We start from the raw sequence: 18,093 nt of genomic DNA, 5'->3' as shown, positions 1-18,093 counted from the left end.
AGTTGATTCTCTCATTTGAACCAAACAGCCACAAAGATAATCAGAGGTATATCATTATCTTTTTGGCACCGAACCAAATAGATAGAAAAATTCATGGTCATTCTTGTCCTTTTTTCTTATTTATTTTTTTGGATTCTTTTCCTGTTAAAAACCAATACTGCTTGACAAGCTTAGAAAGGCCATAATCACTAAGCTATGAATTCTCAAAACGAAAACCCCTTCGACATCGTTTTGCCTGATTCAGACTTGTGTTTAACATTTTAATGTTAAAATTTTGTATTATAGGCACTTGAAAGTTTTAAAATTTTGTATGGTGTTGTGTTTAACATTTTAGTTTTTCTTTTTCTTAATAAAAAAAATGAAAAGGCTCGAAATGTGGGCCCAACATGAGATTGAGCCAGTTTTGAATCTGACCCGTGAAGAAGTAACTGGGCCGGCCCGAAAGGGGTCGCAAAAACCCTAATATCATCTTTATATATAAGAAAACCCTAGACAAGCTCTGCCTGTCTTTTTGCCTCCAGTTTCAGTTGAAGGAGGGCTCTTTGATTATCTGCAAAATATGGCCACCGCTAAGACTGTCAAGGACGTCTCACCTCATGAGTTCGTCAAGGCTTATGCTGCTCACCTTAAACGATCTGGCAAGGTATTCTAATGTCGCAGTTCAATTTTCCAATTTGTTTTTGGTTAGTCAGTTTTGTTAAATTTAAACTTTTTTGTTGAGTGATTTTCGAATTTCATTAATTAGATCTGTTCCACTTTCGATGTCCTCTATTATTGGTAATGAATGTTGCTTTTATGCTTGAATAATAACGCTAGGTCTGGGAATCTTCTTGTTCAGTGTTTGATTACTTAATTGTTTAAGCCATTTTAACATTTATGATACGTCTAGGATCTCATATGACAGTTTTGAGCTCTTATCCTAACTTGTATCTTTGAGTGGGTTCTAGTCTCTTAGAACTTTTTTTTTTCTCATTTAGTGGCTACGCGTTTTGAGACCTGGAAATCTGAGATTGTTCTGAGTTTTCTGAATCCCGAGACGTTATTTTTCTTCATCCTGCTATTTTCATGCATGTTTCGTTTGTTGATTTAGGCTAGATTGCTAGCCAGGTAGCTGAGGTTGGTTTGTGTTGGAATTTCTCAGAACTGGAGTAAATATTTTTGTTCTGTTGACCGGTATTTGTGTTATGTTGTCTAGTATCATTCTTGAAGTTGTCCAGTTTTGTTTTGTTCAGACATAACATCTGGTGTTATAACATGCTTTGTAATTAGTTCTATGTATACAGTTTTAGTTAACATTGTCTTCTCTTTTGTTACCCATTTGTGTTTCAGATCGAGTTGCCCCCTTGGACTGATATTGTGAAAACCGGGACTCTTAAGGAGCTTGCACCTTATGATCCTGACTGGTACTTTGTTAGAGCTGGTGAGTCTCATGTGCTTCATTTATATCCCTTTGAATGCTCTCTATGTGTGCACATGTAAAATTGCGGTCCACATTTCATATGTTTGCTTATTCATGGATATCATTTCATCTTATGTTTCAGCTTCAATGGCAAGAAAGATTTACTTAAGGGGAGGCCTTGGTGTTGGTGCTTTCCGCAGAATCTACGGTGGAAGCAAGAGGAATGGGAGCCGTCCACCCCATTTCGGCAAGAGCAGCGGAGCCATTGCTCGCCATATTCTTCAGCAATTGCAGAACATGAGCATTGTCGACATTGACCCAAAAGGGTAAGCACAATATTGCCACCTTGGTTTTACCTTGTTATCCAATTGTAGGTTCACTGTCTACTGTCACAGTAGTTATCTGCCCCTTGTATTTGTTGGCATCAGTACCCGCCTATCTAAATTCTTAATTCTTCTAACCTCTTTTATGTGATTGATGTTCTTTATGAGTGATTTTCTTTTATCTTGCATCAGTGGAAGGAGAATCACTTCAAGCGGCCAAAGGGATCTTGACCAAGTAGCTGGGCGTATTGTGATTGCCCCTTGATCATGAAAAGTTGGGTTGTACGCAAAATACCGATTTGGGTAGCTTTAGCTTTCTGTTGGCCTGTTAGAGAGATGTTTACATGTTATTAAATTTTTGGCTCCAACTGTCAAGTGTTTTGAGGTGAACATGTTTTCTTTTATTATTGCGTTTACTTGACAATTTTCCCCATTAAAACATCTATTTACTACTTGAGCTTCTAGTTTTTTTAGCATTAGAATTTATCAGGAGTAAGCAAAATGGTAACCCACCACCAATTACGATGGGCTGTGTTGAATTATAATATATTGCTCTAAAATATACATATAGCAATTAGTGTACAAGTAGAAGTTATATGATTATAATGACAAATTACAAATTGAATTGGTAATTTAATTTTTAGTTAACAATTTAATTCTACATAAGATAAATATAAATCTAATAAAAGCATGAATAGAACAAAACTCCAAGTGTTAGCTTGGTTATGTGTGGAGAGCTTGTTGAGTCATATTTTTTTATTGTTGTTTCTAATTTAGATCTCGTCTCTCAATTTCCTTTAAACAAAAACTAAAAAGACAATTGTAATTATTCAGTATGCTTGATCTTCATCTTCCAATTTGTTCATCATCAGAATGTTCCTGTTCCGCTGCATCTCCAACATTTGAGCTAACTGGCTACGAGGGCAGGCTTAGCTGCATTTCACCTTATTATATCAGTTTTTATAGGTAGAGCGATTTATTAGCTGTCTAGCACTTTCTTTACTGCCATTAGAGATTATTTTGCAATTCTAGTAGGAGAATCGGTCATGGGAACTCTATATGCATATGGTCAGGGGTAGCCACCAAATCCTCAGGTCAGTATTGATCGGCTGCTGAACAACGATTTGCTGCTGGTTCGTGATTTATGGGTGCAAGGCACTACTGCTTGGGACCAAGATCTTATCCATCACATTTTCTCACTGGAGGACAGTGCTGCAATTCTGTCTCAGCCGGGCGGCTCAGTCAATAGAGGATTATTTAAGATGGCATTTTGATCGGAAAGATTTATACTAAATAAGGTCCTGTTATCGGATGGTAAGGGATCAAATTCTTCCCCAATTCTCCTTTTTGAATCAAGTAGAGTTTTGGACAAATTTCTCGTGGCTAAATCTTCCACCCTGAGTGAATATCTTTTTATGGAAGCTAATTCACGAATTATCTTCTAAATCTTCCACTCTGAGTGAACCTTTTTATGGAAGCTAATTCACTAATTATCTTCTAAATCTTCCACTCTGAGTGAACCTTTTTATGGAAGCTATTCACTAATTATCTTCCTTTTCGGGAAAGATTTTTCGTAAAAGGAATGCAAGTAGACAATGTTTGTGAGTCTTGTGGTGAATCCGGGAGCATACCCTTCATATTTTCCTAGATTGCTCCATGGCTAGTAGCGGCAAACTTGGGTTTGAATCCTACCTTTAGACTCTTCACCCCCTAGTTTGTGTTCCTTCCTGACTGCCATGATAGTACTCTCACAGCTAAGTGTTATGGGACCAACTCTTTGGCACCATGTGACGCTTGCTTTTCCCTCTCAAGGTAAGCCTAACCAAGGCTTATAACTCACAATATCCGCGTAATAGACACATATATGGGTTAAGGACATTGCCATATATCGGGCTAAATAAAAGATAAGAATTCACATAATAGAATAAATGCAATCCACAACAATCGGATATAGTAACAAGCAACACTTAAGAGACACATGATATGAATAATACATGGATAATCTTATTGATATATGGATAACCATGATACATCTTTAATACCCCGTTAGTAGTAGTAGTAGGGCCACTACTAAATATGGAAAGAACCTAGGCCAATCCTACTAATAAGTCATGAGTGATTACTTTCTTCCTTTATAGTGTTTCTTATGTTTTATAGTGTTTCTTATGTCAACTCAAGGTCCAGGGCAGTACACGTTATAATATCTCATTCGCAACTGACCCTGATTATTCTTTCCCACGTTATATCCCCACTCTCCCTCATTACATATAATTACTCTCTTGTATCCTCACTCTCCATCATTACATATAATTACTCTCTTATATTTTACATAGCTTGAAATACACAAGTTTGCCCTCTTACACTAAGGCGTACATGATACTCTAGAGCATTTGGAAACATAGAAATGATGTTATTTGGACCCAATGCCTGCTAGTGTGGTGTCTTTAGCTCTTGGATTTCTACTGCAATTCCAGAAGACTCAACACTTGATACCTACTACTTCAAGCTCTCCACAGGTCCTTTTAGGTTCTATCTGTTGGGTATGTCCTCTGGCTAGGTCTGGAAAACTAAATGTAGATGCAACAATCTTCCTCGACTCGCAACAAGTCGAGTGCGGAGCAGTGCTAAGAGATTTTACAGGGATATGGTTGTTTCTCCTTTACCCTCCCTCCCTAGTCTTATCGATCCTAAGACGACAGAAGCTCTTTGTGTTTGCAAAGTCCCTACCTGGGCAAATTAGTGCAACTTCCAACATTTGATTATAGAGATAAACTCGTAGCTCGTAGTAGAGCTCTTACTCGGCCTCTAAAGAATTTCACAGAGTTTGGTGGTATAATTCTAGATTGGCAGTATGGGTGAGCATCGGTTCGGTTCGGTTACTAACCGAACTGAACTTTCAGTTAACCAAACCGAAGTTTGTGTTATTTTCATAACCAAACCGAACCGAAGAAGATTGATAACCGAAATTTTTCGATTCGGTTACCGATCGAATAACCGAAACTCATAATATTTAATTTTTGTATATTTTTATTTAAATGGTTTTCAAATAATGCTCTTGTATAAAAGTTACAATTGAAAAAATTAAAAACTAATGAACCAAAATTTATATATATAAAGATAAATGTATATTTTTTAGGTGTTGGATTTTATATTTTATAAGTTATTTATATATGCAAAAATAAAATTATATTTTTTAAATTTATATAATAAGTTCGGTTATCGGTTATCGATTATCGGTTATATCGATATATTTTTTCAGTAACTGATCCGATAACCGATTACCAAACTAAGCTAAAATTAAAATCGAACCGAACCAAAATGTTAAAATAAGCGAACCAAATTAAAACTTCAGTTCGGTTATTGATTTGGTAATCGGTTACCGGTTATTTTACTCACCCCTAATTGGTTGTCCCTAGCTACACAGTTGTCCTCTATTAGTTTTTCTCATGTTGGTTGACAAGCTAACTGGATTGCTCACTCTTTTGCTCAGACAACCTGTTTATATGATAGTCGTTTGACCTCAAGATCCCTCGTTTGTGAGTACCTTTTTTTGCAAATGATGTATTCGTTCTTTGATTAATGATATTTTCCTTTAAAAAAATATTATATCATTGAAAGTGATATCAAATATAAGGTAATCACGAGGATGGGAATGTATCTGAAATTTTGACTGAAATTTTGGTGATATAGCATAAAGATCACAATTATAGAGATAAATAAAGATGTCCTTATCATATAAAAAGACCGTTTAAGATAGTTTTGGCTAAGAAAATCAAAATCACTTTTTCAGTCATAATTATCGAAAGCTTCTCTTAGAACATTGTAAATTGTTTTTCACCTTTGCACTCTTGCACTATTGTCCCCCATTGACCATCTTCATTTTTCGTTCCCCAAGTACCTAGAGAGTTTCCAGTAAGAGCAAGCGAAACAAAATTAGAGCGAAGAGCAACCCTTCCATACTTTTGGCTAATGATGGCAGCACAATGTTACTGTTAGCGATATTTTCGAAATATGCTAATTTCAACCTTGTCACGTGTGGTTAGGGTGCGGGCGTGCCAGAGAAATTATTTCTCAATTATGAAAGACGGTTAAATTTGTGAAATTGTGCGCTGAAAACATGAATTCTAATCGAAGCGATTGACGAGGGACGCAAGGATTGAAAAAGTCCCTCTTGGGTCTTTTTTTTTTTTTGGTTGAAGAGGAAGGGTGCATCACCCCAGGAGCACAAAACAGGAAAAAAAAGGAGAAGAAAAAAAAGTCTCAATCTATATCTGCAACAGGACCAGTAGAAATCAAACCGATCTGATCTTCCAGAAGAACGTCACGGAGGCCTGCAGGCTGCCGATCACACTCGTGATGACCTAAGGGGAGAGTTCCTGCGAATTTCGCCATCCAATCCGCGGCCTTATTACCTTCTCGGAAGGTATGGACCACTTTGACATCCCAATTTTGTCTCAGAAGGGCTTTGCATTTTTCAATTAACCAGTAGTACCTGTGGTGCTATGCCTCCCTGCTATTAATCAGCTGAACAACAAGAAGGGGATCCAGTTCGAAAATAACCTGCCTATAACCTTTGGTCCAAGCTAGGACCATTCCGTAATATAACCCCCAGAGCTCTGCCAGCTCCGCCGTGCAGATTCCGAGATTACATCCAAAGCCTCCTTTCCATTCGCCTTTTTTGTCTCTGATTAGGCCACCCGCTGCTGCTGGACCCGGGTTCCCTTTGCTCGTCCCATCACAATTTACTTTGACCCAATCTCCACTTGGCGGTTTCCAAGCTATTTCCCTCCTTTCGTTACTGCGGTTGCTCGACCTGGTATTCACTTTGCTTTGCACATATTCTTGCGCCTGACTCGCAATAATCTCATGTTTCCGTCGAGGATCAAGGTTGGTTGACTTAAAGACGACTTCGTTCCTCCAGCACCAAATCCTCCAGCATGCAAAAGCAAACACCGATCGCCATTCTAGCCCTTTCCACCGGTTCGTTAGCGTCATGTTCCTGGAAAGCCACTCATGAAGGTTCCCTGAACTGAACTGCTGAAACCACTGATCAGGGACAAATAATTTCCATACCTTCCTTGCTTCTGGGCAGTCCCGTAGAAGGTGAAGTGTCGTTTCTTCCTCGGGGCAACTCGGACATTTGGCATCTGTAGTTAGCTTCCTTCGCACGCAGTTAGCGTTAGTTAGGATAGCCTTGCGTTGGGCCAGCCATAAGAAGCATCGCACCCTCTCAGTAGTCTCTAGGTTCCACGTTACCGTCCAATCAAGATTATCATCATTATCAGCTCGGCTTGGGATCTCGGTGTGTATCAGATTGTACAGGGACTTAACTGAAAAATTACCGGATTTAGACTTCCGCCAGAACCAGCCGTCTTCCTCGGTGCAATCCTCAAAAAGAACATAAGATGCCAACTGCATTAGCACGGACGCTGGAAGGTAACCCTCTAGTCGAGCCCAATTCCATCCCCCGGTTTCCCGCCAGTAGTCGCTCACCTTATAAGCAAGTTCATCATCCGGAATCGGGCTAGTTGCCACTTCCATAAGAGCTAAATCTCCCATCCAAATGTCCATCCAGAACTGTGTATCCCTCCCTGTCCGTAGGAGCCGTCCAATCCCGTGCGGGATGATTTTAGCACCTTCCACAAGCCCCTTCCAAACTCAACTGCTGCCTCTCCTGCCCCTGAACATTTCCAAGCCCTTTCTCTTGCTTGCGTATTTGTCTTTCACTGCTCGAACCCATAATAAGTTCGGTTCTGTAAGCATTTTCTAATTCAGTTTGGTAAGCAGCGCTAGGTTGTATTTTCTCGTTTGCCTAATGCCGAGGCCCCCATTCTCACGCTGCTGACAGACGCGTTCCCAATTGACCAGGCTAATTTTTCTGTTCCCCTCTTTGCTTCCCCATAGAAACCTTCTACTAATCGCATCTAAAGAATTGCAGGTCTTCATAGGGAGGAGATTCGTTTGCATAGTGTACGTCGGTAACGCGGTTAGAACTGATTTAACCAGGGTGATTCTACCTGCGAGGGAAAGCGTTTTCTCTCTCCATCCCGACAATCTCTGTTTCACCCTCTCCACTACATAATTAAAATTCTGCGTAGTAACTCTCTCGTGAATGACAGGCACGCCGAGATACTTCCCAATGGAACTGGTTCTTGCGATCCCTAGTTCCTCAACCACAGCCAGCTGATCCCGTTCTCGTGTGTTAGTGGAGAAGAACACGCTTGACTTGTTCAGACTGACCCGCTGTCCGGAGCAATCACAGAAGAAGTTCAGAACCGATTTAATTACCTGGGCCTGCTCTCTTGATGCCTCTGCCATCAGTATTATATCGTCAGCGAAGAAGCAATGTGTAAGCTGGGGGCCATTCCTTGTTAGTGCTACTGGTTTCCAAGCTTTGTCAGCCACCGCATCCAGAATTAAATGGCTAAGGCGTTCAAGGCAGAGCACAAAGATGTAGGGTGAGATAGGGTCGCCTTGTCTGATTCCACGTGAGGGTTTGAAATCTTCACACTTCGCTCCATTCCACAGAACATTCATGTAAGCGGTCGAAATACATTGCATTATGATTTCCACCATCCCTGCTGGTAAGTTCAGCTTCCTCAACGTGTCTTCAACAAAGGCCCAGCTTAGGCGGTCATAGGCTTTCTCAAGGTCAAGCTTGATCATCATGGCCCCCTTTCTACCCTTCTTGTGCTTTAGAGAGTGCACCATTTCCTGGATGAGGATGATGTTGTCCGAGATTTGTCTGCCTGGCACAAAGCTACTTTGCATCGGGCTTACCAGATTAGCAAGCAGGGGCTTCAAACGGTTAACAATACACTTGGTAACAAGCTTGTATGTCACATTACACAAGCTAATGGGTCTGAATTGGGAGAAGTCTTCTGGGGCGTTTACTTTTGGAATAAGTGTGATAGCTGTGTGGTTTATTTCTTCCTCAAGAATCCCCTCATTTAGTGCTTTCAGAATATTCTTGCTTGTATCCAACCCAACAATGCTCCAAAGTCTTTGATAAAACCCAGCTTGGATTCCATCAGGCCCAGGAGCCTTCCAGGGTGCCATGGTAAGGAGAGCAGCATGGACCTCCTCCATATCGTAGGGCTTGCTAAGGTCAGCCAGGTCGTGCTCAGAAATAGGCGGGAAGGCATTTCTGGAATTTAGTCGGACTCTCTCGGTGCTTTCCTCAGTATATAATCTGCTGAAGAACCCTACGGCCATCATCTTTAGATCTTCACTATCCCAAATCCAAATTCCTTCGGTGTTACGGAGCCCCTCAATTTTGTTTCGCCTTCTTCGGATAATGGTTGTCGTGTGGAAAAAGGAGGTGTTCCTATCTCCACCGCGCAACCATTGAATTCTAGATTTCTGAGCCCAGTAGCATTCCTCCTGCTTCAGAGTGTCGTTAAGTTCGTCAAGAAGCTTCCGTTCCAATCTGATCAGACCCTGCGTACAGCGTTCTGATAGAGCTCTTTGGACCCCTGCGATTCTTGCATACACACGGTTCTTCCTTTTGAAAATATTCCCAAAGGAGTGGCTGTTCCAGTTTCTGATCTAGTCGGCGAGGTTTTGAATCTGATCGCTCAATTTGTCTTCCTGTTTCCACCAATTTGCTACCAGATCTTTAAATCCCGGTACCTCAAGCCAAGCGTTAATGAATCGGAAAGTATTCAGAGTTCTGCTGTTGCTCTGACATAATTCAACAAGAATGGGAGCATAGTCCGATTTATTTCTTTGAAGATGCCGGACCGTCGCCTCAGGGAAGTTATGTCTCCACTCGATCGAGCAAAGACCCCGGTCCAAACGACATGCCACGCGCATTCTAGGAGTGCTTCCTCGGAACCAAGTGAAACGAGGTCCTATGAAACCTAGATCAACAAGTCCTAAATCTGCAATCCAGTTTACAAAAGGAGCGCTTCTATCAATAGCCATGGCGGAGCCCCCCTGCTTCTCTGACTGTGTACTAATACAGTTAAAATCCCCACAAATCAACCACGGGAGGTTAACGGTATCTTTCAACTCTCTCAACTGATCGAAGAAAAGCCTTTTGTATCTCATCTGAGGCCGCACATAAACTGCAGTAAGAAGGAAAGGCGAGCTTTGGAAATTACCTTGCTTCATAGTGACTAGACAGTGTATGAATTGAGGGTCTCGACATTTGATCTCAATCTCCATAATGCTTTCGTCCCAAAAGATCCAGATTCCACCGCTGAAACCTTCGGCATCCACAGTAGTATGGTTTGGGAGTTGAACTTGTCTGCCTCTATCCTGCGCAAGGGTGCTGGGGATTCTGGTTTCTAGCAGACAAAGAATAGAGGGTCTGTGTGTTTTCACAAGATGGCGGAGAGCTCGTTGAAAGTCGGTGCCGCCAGCACCAAAACAATTCCAAGAAAGAATCTTCATTAACAAAATATAAAGGCTAGTCAACAAACCTCAAACAGTCTAGGAGCGTTTCTGAGTGCTTTCGCCTCCTGTTTCCCCTCCCTTCTTTTTAGCACGGTCACGCAAAAGCCGGCTCAGCTTATCATCTCTTCGGTTGCCTTTTTCTGGACTAGGTCGATTCATATCAATTGAATGTAAGACAAGCCGTGTCTCTGGTTCAGTTCTGATCCGCTTCCCCCTACTATTAACGCTGCTTTCTTCCTCCATACCCTGAACCGTTGGAATCTCTTCCTCCATAATGACCTCTTGATCTCCTGTATCTAGATTGGCGAAAGGGTTGGGGTCCGTGAATCCTAGTTGGGCAGAACTCACATTAGCAGCTTCTGTAGGCTTCCCTGGAACTTTCCCAGTAATTACTTTCCTTGGTTTTTGCACTCTGGTCCTGGTGGCTGTTTCGCTTTGATAGCCAAAGCCCTCAAAACTGTTTGCTGTCGGGTATTGTTTTTTCTCTGGCGCCTCAAACGGGTTAGGGATTTGTTGGTTCTCCATTCTATCCGTCCCCATGTTGTTTGTTCTGTAATCCCATCCCCTAGGCGTGAATTTGCGTCTAGGGATGATCATCCAAGGTCCGTACTCCTCAGGCGCAGAAAATGGCTTAATTGTTTCCTGGTTCCCTTGTGCTCCCTGTTTTGTATCCTTGTTTCCATCTGCACTAGTGGTGTCCCCATTCTCAATGACCATATCGTTGGTTACAGCTTGTTCCTTTGGTGGAATCGCACTCGGCCAGCCACACTCTGCTTTTAAGTGCCCATATCTACCACAATTTGTGCAGGCAATATGCAGTCCTTCGTATTCAACTCTCTGTATGTCCCCTTCAAGTTCAAATTGTGCAACAAGTGGCTGTTGTAGGTTTACTTCAACACAGACGCGAGCAAATTGTCCCCTGGCTTTCTGTGCAGTATTCTCATAAACTCTAACAGGTTTTCCGATTGCTTCGGCAAGTCCAAGTAACACATCAACATCATAGTAAAGAAGGGGAAGTTGAGGAAATCTTACCCAAACGAGCGACTTCTCTACACATGCTTCAGCTGGATTAAAATCCGCATACCAGGTTCTGACTGTAAGATAATGTCCCTGAATTAGCCAGGGTCCGTCGTTTATCACATGATCGCGGTCTAGGTCGTTGTCAAATTGAACAATATGGAATCCTTCCCCGAGGTCCATCATGCTGACCCCTGCAATCGGGTTCCACAATTCAGCAGTTTTCTTTTGGAGCGCTACATATCCTAAATTTCTGCCCAGCAGCTTGATCACCAGAGCCTTCTCCCAAGGTTTGCTTAATTTCTTCTTAAGTTCGGTATCGATGGAAATCCGTGGGCAAAGTGGATTGTCGTTAGGAATCTCGATCGTTAGGAGTCCAGCAGCTCGAAGGTCTGTGCGGGTTCGAGGTTATGCGCCAGGGTTCTTTGCTTCTGCGATTTCTTTCCAAGAGCGGCGTGGAGCATCAGGGATTACAAAAGGGCGCTGGCTTTGGATATCTGGCGGGACAGGAGGGGGTGGCCGGAGAGGGGATGAGAACGGCGTCGCCATGGGAGCCCTAGAGCGAGAGAGAGCAGGCTTTTCGAAATTGTTGTTCGGATTGATAATTAATGTTTCATAAACTTATTCCCTCTTGGGTCTCTAGCGCCGTTATAAAAACTTTGCTAGATTAATTATTTTGATTTAAGCTAAGCGTATAAATTGAAGACGGGTAAAATAAAGAAATTAAAGGTGTGAAATTGACACGAGATTTGGTGAAAAAATTGGTATTTTATTGATTTGATCAAGGTTTGAATACATATGTTCAACAAGCATGAAATTGAAAATGAATTACAATTGAAAATTTTCTATACTAAACATATAGACGATCAACTGAATTGGGAAAAAACAAATCAATACAAGGAATTGAAATGCAATTAAAATAAAATTGAAATTCAACGACAAACTCAGAGCCACAATAGCTATCTCGGCTGGACGTTGAACTTTGATGTCGACTTGAAGTTCTCGGAGCGTTGCGGTCGGTTGGGCCCGTATGGTATACGATCTTGGCAATGTCAAAACGTGTGGTAGGCAAATGGGGCAGATTTAACCTTTAACTTCGGTAGGCTCGTTTGGGTGCTTAAGAACACGGAATTGGATGAGTAAATAGGCTAAATTTAACTTCGGGAAGTTAGGAACAAACTTCTATAAGGGATCGAATGCTAAAACGGACTCTAAATGGACGAAATTGAGTTTTGAAAACAAATGGACGAATCTGGAAAATTCTGGGAACAGACTAGCTAAAAGAATTTGGACTGTAAAGATTGGCTTGTAACTATAGTTTCTGTGCACGGAATTGGGAAAATAAATATACTAGATTGAAATTCAAGACGTCAGGAACAACTTTGTTGAAGGGATCGAAAGCAAAAAATGAATTTAAATGGACGAAATTGGGCTTTGAAAATACTTGGACGAATCTGGAAAATTAATTTGGAAATAGAATTCTAGCTAAGGATTGAGCAAATTAAAGGCTTGAGAATGCTAAATTGAATTGAAAAACTTAGAAAGAGGTTATTGGAACTTGGATTAAAGCTAAAAGAAGGAATTAAAACTAAGAACTTGAAGAACAAAAACAAAGAACTTAAGAACTAAGAACTTAAAAGGAGAGCATTGGAAAGAACCTTTAGGAAGGGGTTTTTGTTGTGTTGAGTGAGTCTGTTTTTGTTGAGTGTGGGAGGGTCTATTTATAGTTTTTTGGAATAGAATTTTGGTAATTAAATATCAACTAACCCTTATTTTTCTCTCTAACCTTGCCCACTAACTTGCCACATCACCAACTTCCTCAACTTCCACCAACTACCACTAACTTACATGCCACATCACCCCACTACCTTGTGGTTAAAGAGAATTCTAAGGCTTGGGCCTAGGTGTGGGGATAGGCTAGGCTTCGTAGGTTAGCTCGTGGTGGTGTTCGGGTAAGTTTGGATAAGTCGGGTGGACCGAAACGGGCTCCGGGCGAAGACCGATCTCTCGTTCGCCGTGCTGACTTCCAGCTCGCCGAGCGAGAGGTTCATTTGCATATATATTTATTTTATTTTCTATTCATCATTATTATTTTTCTAGAAGAAATAGAAACTATACCCTAAAATTAAACATAAGCTTTCTATATACATAAAAATAAAAAATATTTTATTTTGGGCCAACAGTTACTATTTGGTTTGCTTCAGTGAACTAATTACTAACTAATTTATCTAAACATGTAATGTATGCGAAAAAAAAATCTCCAATGCGTAGAAAACAAGCAGAAATATAAAGAAAATGGAAACACAAGCATATGTAATTTTTTTTCTTTTTATTTTTGAAAATTGAGATGATTTATTGAATATCATTTCCTACGTCAATTACGTCCCACATACTTTGAAAATATTTCTTTAAATATTTACTGTTAATGTACCTCCTATGTGGTTCTCCGCCCAAGCTCTTCAACCAATATGCGTTCCCGGAAAGCACCTTGTGGATTTGAAACGGTCCTTCCCAGTTGGGCGACCATTTCCCAAGTTCACGATCCTTTGTCCCGATTGGTAGAATTAGCTTCCATACTAGCTCGCCTTCTTGAAAGTTTTTCTTTTTTACTTTCTTGTTGTATACGTCTTCCACTTTCTTTTTCTGAATCATCATGCAATCGAGCGCCTTCTGCCTTTCGTAATCCAAGTCTTCTAGTTCCATGGTCATGGCTTGCACATAATTATCCGGTTCTAAGTCGTTTTGACGCATCACTCGTAGTGACGGCAAGATGACTTCTAATGGTATTACTGCTTCATGGCCAAAGGTCAGGAAAAATGGACTTACTCCAGTCGCCCGTGTCTTAGACGTTCGCATATCCCAAAGTGTTTCTGAGAGAACTTTGTGCCATTCTCTAGGATTGTCTTCTAGTATCTTCTCCAAGATTTGGATTAGAATCTTGTTAGACGCCTCAGCTTGACCATTTGCTTGTGCATAAAATGGAGTTGAATGAATCAATTTAATCCCGTACTCTTCCACGAACTCGTTCATATCTTCGCTTGTGAACATGGTTCCTTGATCTGTGGTAATGGATTCTGGGATTCCGAATCTGTGAATTAAATTCTCCTTGATGAACTGGATTACTTGTGCTTGGCTGACTTGCTTCATTGGTGCTGCTTCTACCCACTTGGAAAAATAATCTGTGGCAACTATGATGAAACAATGGCCTTTTGACGAAGCTGGAAATATTTTTCCAATTAGATCAATAGCCCATCCTCTAAAAGGCCATGGTTTCACAACTGAGTGTAATTCTTCTGAGGGAACTCGTTGGATTTGGCCATATAATTGACACTTCTTGCAACCCTTCGCATATGTGATGCAATCTCGTAGGATCGTTGGCCAGAAGTACCCATGACGATTTATGACCACCGCATTCTCCTTCCGAACTGGTGAGCTCCGCACGTGCCTTCATGGACTTGCTTCATGACCTCCATTGCTTTCGGAAAGCCGAGGCATTTAAGCAACATCCCGTCGTAGCTCTTCCGGTACAAATCACCTGCCATCAATATGTAATTTCGAGATTGAATGCTTAGTGCATATTTTACTTTTTTGGATGGATCGTTGAGGTAATCGATGAATGGTTTCCTCCAATCCTGAGCTAAGTTAATGTCGATGTCGAATGACTCAAACTGGATGCCTCTATCCGCCACGGAAGGATGACCATGTCTTCTGATGATGACGACTTTGTATGCTGTCTCTTTGGAGATTTTGATTCCAGAAGCGATTTGGGCTAACTCGTCAGCTTCCCAATTGTCATTTCTTGGAATATGCTCTAAACTGGCCTCATCAAACATTTCTAGAAGTTGGATTGCAAATGTGAAATAAGGTAACAAAGATAAACTTGAGCATCTGTATTCTCCTGTTAGGTGCCGGATGACCAATTGTGAATCACCGAAAATCTTGACCTCTTTTGCTCCTAGGTCGATTAAGATTTCCAGACCAATGATCAGAGCTTCATACTCAGCTTGATTGTTCATGCATTCGAAATCCAAGTTTACAGCTAATATCGTTTAGTCTCGGATGGGGCTGTGATGATCACTTCTGCTCAGTTGGAACTGTCTGTGCTTGAACCATCGAACTTCAACTGCCAAGGTTCTTTATGTGTCAGATAGATTGGAAGTTCCGCCTCTTCGGGATATTGGAAACTGGTTGGGTGATCGGCTACAAAATCTGCAATTGCTTTCCCTTTTACTGAGGATTGTGGGAGATACGTCAAGGTGAACTCGGCCAATGCTAGTGACCATTTCCCTATTCTTCCTGAGAGGATAGGCTGGTTTAGCATGTACTTGACCAAATTTGTGCTGGCGATCACATAAACTCTCGCTTTGAGCAAGTAATGTCTCAACTTCGTGTAAGCGAAGTAGAGGGCTAAGCACGTCTTCTCAACTGGGCTGTATCTCGTCTCTGCTGATAGCAACGTTCAGCTCAGATAGTAGATGGCTTGTTCATGGCGGTTTGGATTATCCTGGGCAAGTAAATACCCAATTGACTCGTCAGTTGCTGATATATAGAGCTTGAGTGGAGTGCCCTCTCTTGGTGGCATCAAAACAGGTGGATTACTCAAGTAAGTTTTGATCTCTTCGAACGCCGCTTGATGCTTATCGTCCCATTTGAAGCTTTCTTCGTCTTTGAGCCTCAACAGATTTGAGAATGCTCTGGATTTTCCAGCCAAGTTGGATATGAATCGTCTCAAATAGTTTACTTGGCCCAAGAATCGTTGCAACTCTTTTTTATTCTTCGGAGGTTGCGCTTCTTTGATTGCTTTTGCCTTATTATCGTCGATCTCGATTCCTCTTTGATGGACTAAGAATCCGAGGAAGTTTCCTACTTTGACCCCGAAGGCGCACTTTAGAGGGTTGAGCTTCAAGTTATACTTTCGCATTCGTTCGAAGCTTTTCCTCAAATGGTCGACATGTTCTGCTTCTCGCTTGGACTTAATAACGATGCCGTCTACGTATACTTCCATGGAGGTGCCTAGTAAATCGTGAAAAATGGCATTCATCGCTCTTTGGTATGTGGCGCCGGCATTTTTTAAACCGAATGGCATGACGACCCATTCGAACGTGCCAATTGACCCTGGGCATCGAAATGCCGTTTTTGCAATGTCTTCTTCGGCGATGGGGATTTGGTTATATCCCGCATAGCAATCACAAAGAGATATCAATTCATTTTTAGACACAGCATCTACTAACATATCGGCTATAGGCATCACATAGATGTCTTTTCGCATAGCTAGATTTAGATCGCGGAAATCTACGCATACGCGTAATTTACCGTTCTTTTTCACTACAGGCACGATGTTAGATAGCCATACCGCGTACTTTGCTGGTCTGATGAATCTAGCCTTGAAAAGTTTTTCTATCTCTTCCTTCACCTTGCCTTCAACCTCTTTGCTCATCCTCCTCGTTGGTTGCTTGAAGGGTTTGAATTCTGGTTTGATCGACAATCTATGCTCCACTACGTCTTTGCTTAATCCGGGCATTTCATCATAATTCCAAGCGAAACAATCTTTAAACTCATGAAGCAAACTGATAATGGCTTCTTTTAATGTTGGGCGTAGTAAGCTACTGACAAATGTAACCCGAGGTTCCTCTTTCGTTCCTAGATTTACTTCATCTAGAGGATCGACTGCCATGGAACCTTCATCTTCTAACTTTGGGTTTGCCCTTTTCAGATCTTGTAATCGGATTTCTTCTCCTTGAGGATTTAGTTCTGTTGTTCCCTTAGGGGTTTCGACTTCTGAGACCCTCATGTCGTTTTCTTGGTACAGTTTCTCCGCTAGTTATTGTGCATTCAGTTTTGATATAGCGGCTGAAGCTACCGCTTCTTTTTCCGATGTTGTCTTAATCATGGAATTTCTTCAATTATTGGTTCATTATGGAATGGCCTTCGACGAGGCATGATTGCCGTTGGCTTTAAGATATTCTTATTCTCTTCGCCACATGATTGCTCTTTGTAATTGGACCCAACTCGGATTGGGCCAACAAATTCCTCGTAAAGTCTGGCTTCGACCACATCTGAGTAGGTTTCGAACGGCTTCTCGTTCGCCCGAATAACTTCCACATCGTCTCCCTTCCAAAATAGAAGAAGTTGGTGCAATGACGAGGGGATGCATGAGTTGGAGTGAATCCAATCTCTCCCCAAAAGTGCCTGATAGCTCGCAGTTGAATTTACCACGAAGAAAGCAGCCATGGGGGTGTGAGAGCCAACAGTGAGCTCCAAAGGTAGGACACCATATGTCTTCGCAATTTCTCCCGTGAAGGCTGAAACCGACACCTCTGATGAGATTATATCTTCCTCCGATTTTCCTAGGGCTAGGACCATCTTCATCGGCATGATGTTAACGGTTGATCCATTATCGATGAGCACTCTAGAGATCGGTTTGCCATCTACATGAGCCTTGACGTATAAAGGTTTGATATGGCGAGTCATCCTTGGGGTGGGCTTGTCAAAGTAAACCCTCTTCATACCATCTTCACCCGATGTTTTCAGTATTGTGTCTTTTGGCTCCTTATGCTCGAGTTCGGGGACTTCCTTCTTGGTGTCTTCACCTCTAAAATCTGAAGGTAAGATTAAAGAGGTAGCTGCACAATCTATCTGTATGATGAAATCTCCAACCCGAATCTGGAGGTTTTTCTCTTGGTTTTTTCCTCCTCCTCTCGCATCATTAGAGTTAACGTTGGGTGATTCCTTTTGACTGCTTCTCTTTTTTGCCTCTCTTCTCCTTAATCTTCTTTTCGCATTTTTTGAGAGAGGCCTTAGGAACTTCTTATGGCTATTCAATTGCCATTGATCGATGGGCGACGTGCTCGAAGGTGTCACGAAACGCGGTCGTTGTTGTTGCACATCTCTCTTCTTTATATTTTGTGATTGTCTCGAACTCTCCTCCAACTTAGATGGCATCGCTTTTGGTAC

General features: G+C 41.6%; 1 protein-coding gene across 1 annotated transcript; it reads left to right on the top strand.

The window, feature by feature from the left end:
- The first annotated feature begins 483 nt into the window (after positions 1 to 483).
- On the top strand, positions 484 to 2,174 carry LOC136208564 (small ribosomal subunit protein eS19x-like). Its single transcript, XM_065999553.1, has 4 exons — positions 484 to 643; positions 1,330 to 1,420; positions 1,542 to 1,725; positions 1,915 to 2,174. The coding sequence occupies exons 1-4, from the start codon at positions 560 to 562 to the stop codon at positions 1,985 to 1,987; spliced, it is 432 nt and encodes a 143-aa protein (XP_065855625.1). The 5' UTR covers positions 484 to 559; the 3' UTR covers positions 1,988 to 2,174.
- The last annotated feature ends 15,919 nt before the right edge of the window (positions 2,175 to 18,093 follow it).

Source organism: Euphorbia lathyris, chromosome 1, assembly GCF_963576675.1.
Source record: "Euphorbia lathyris chromosome 1, ddEupLath1.1, whole genome shotgun sequence".
NCBI classification, from domain to species: domain Eukaryota; kingdom Viridiplantae; phylum Streptophyta; class Magnoliopsida; order Malpighiales; family Euphorbiaceae; genus Euphorbia; species Euphorbia lathyris.
The sequence above is the reverse complement of the archived record's forward strand: the minus strand, read 5'-3'. Positions and strand labels throughout refer to the sequence as shown.

Bases quoted from the DNA above. Each gene is read 5' to 3' on its own strand.
- LOC136208564 (XM_065999553.1), top strand. From the start codon at position 560: ATGGCCACCGCTAAGACTGTCAAGGACGTCTCACCTCATGAGTTCGTC. The intron at 644-1,329 runs GTATTCTAATGT...TTTGTGTTTCAG, and splicing joins ACCTTAAACGATCTGGCAAG to ATCGAGTTGCCCCCTTGGAC. The intron at 1,726-1,914 runs GTAAGCACAATA...ATCTTGCATCAG, and splicing joins GTCGACATTGACCCAAAAGG to TGGAAGGAGAATCACTTCAA.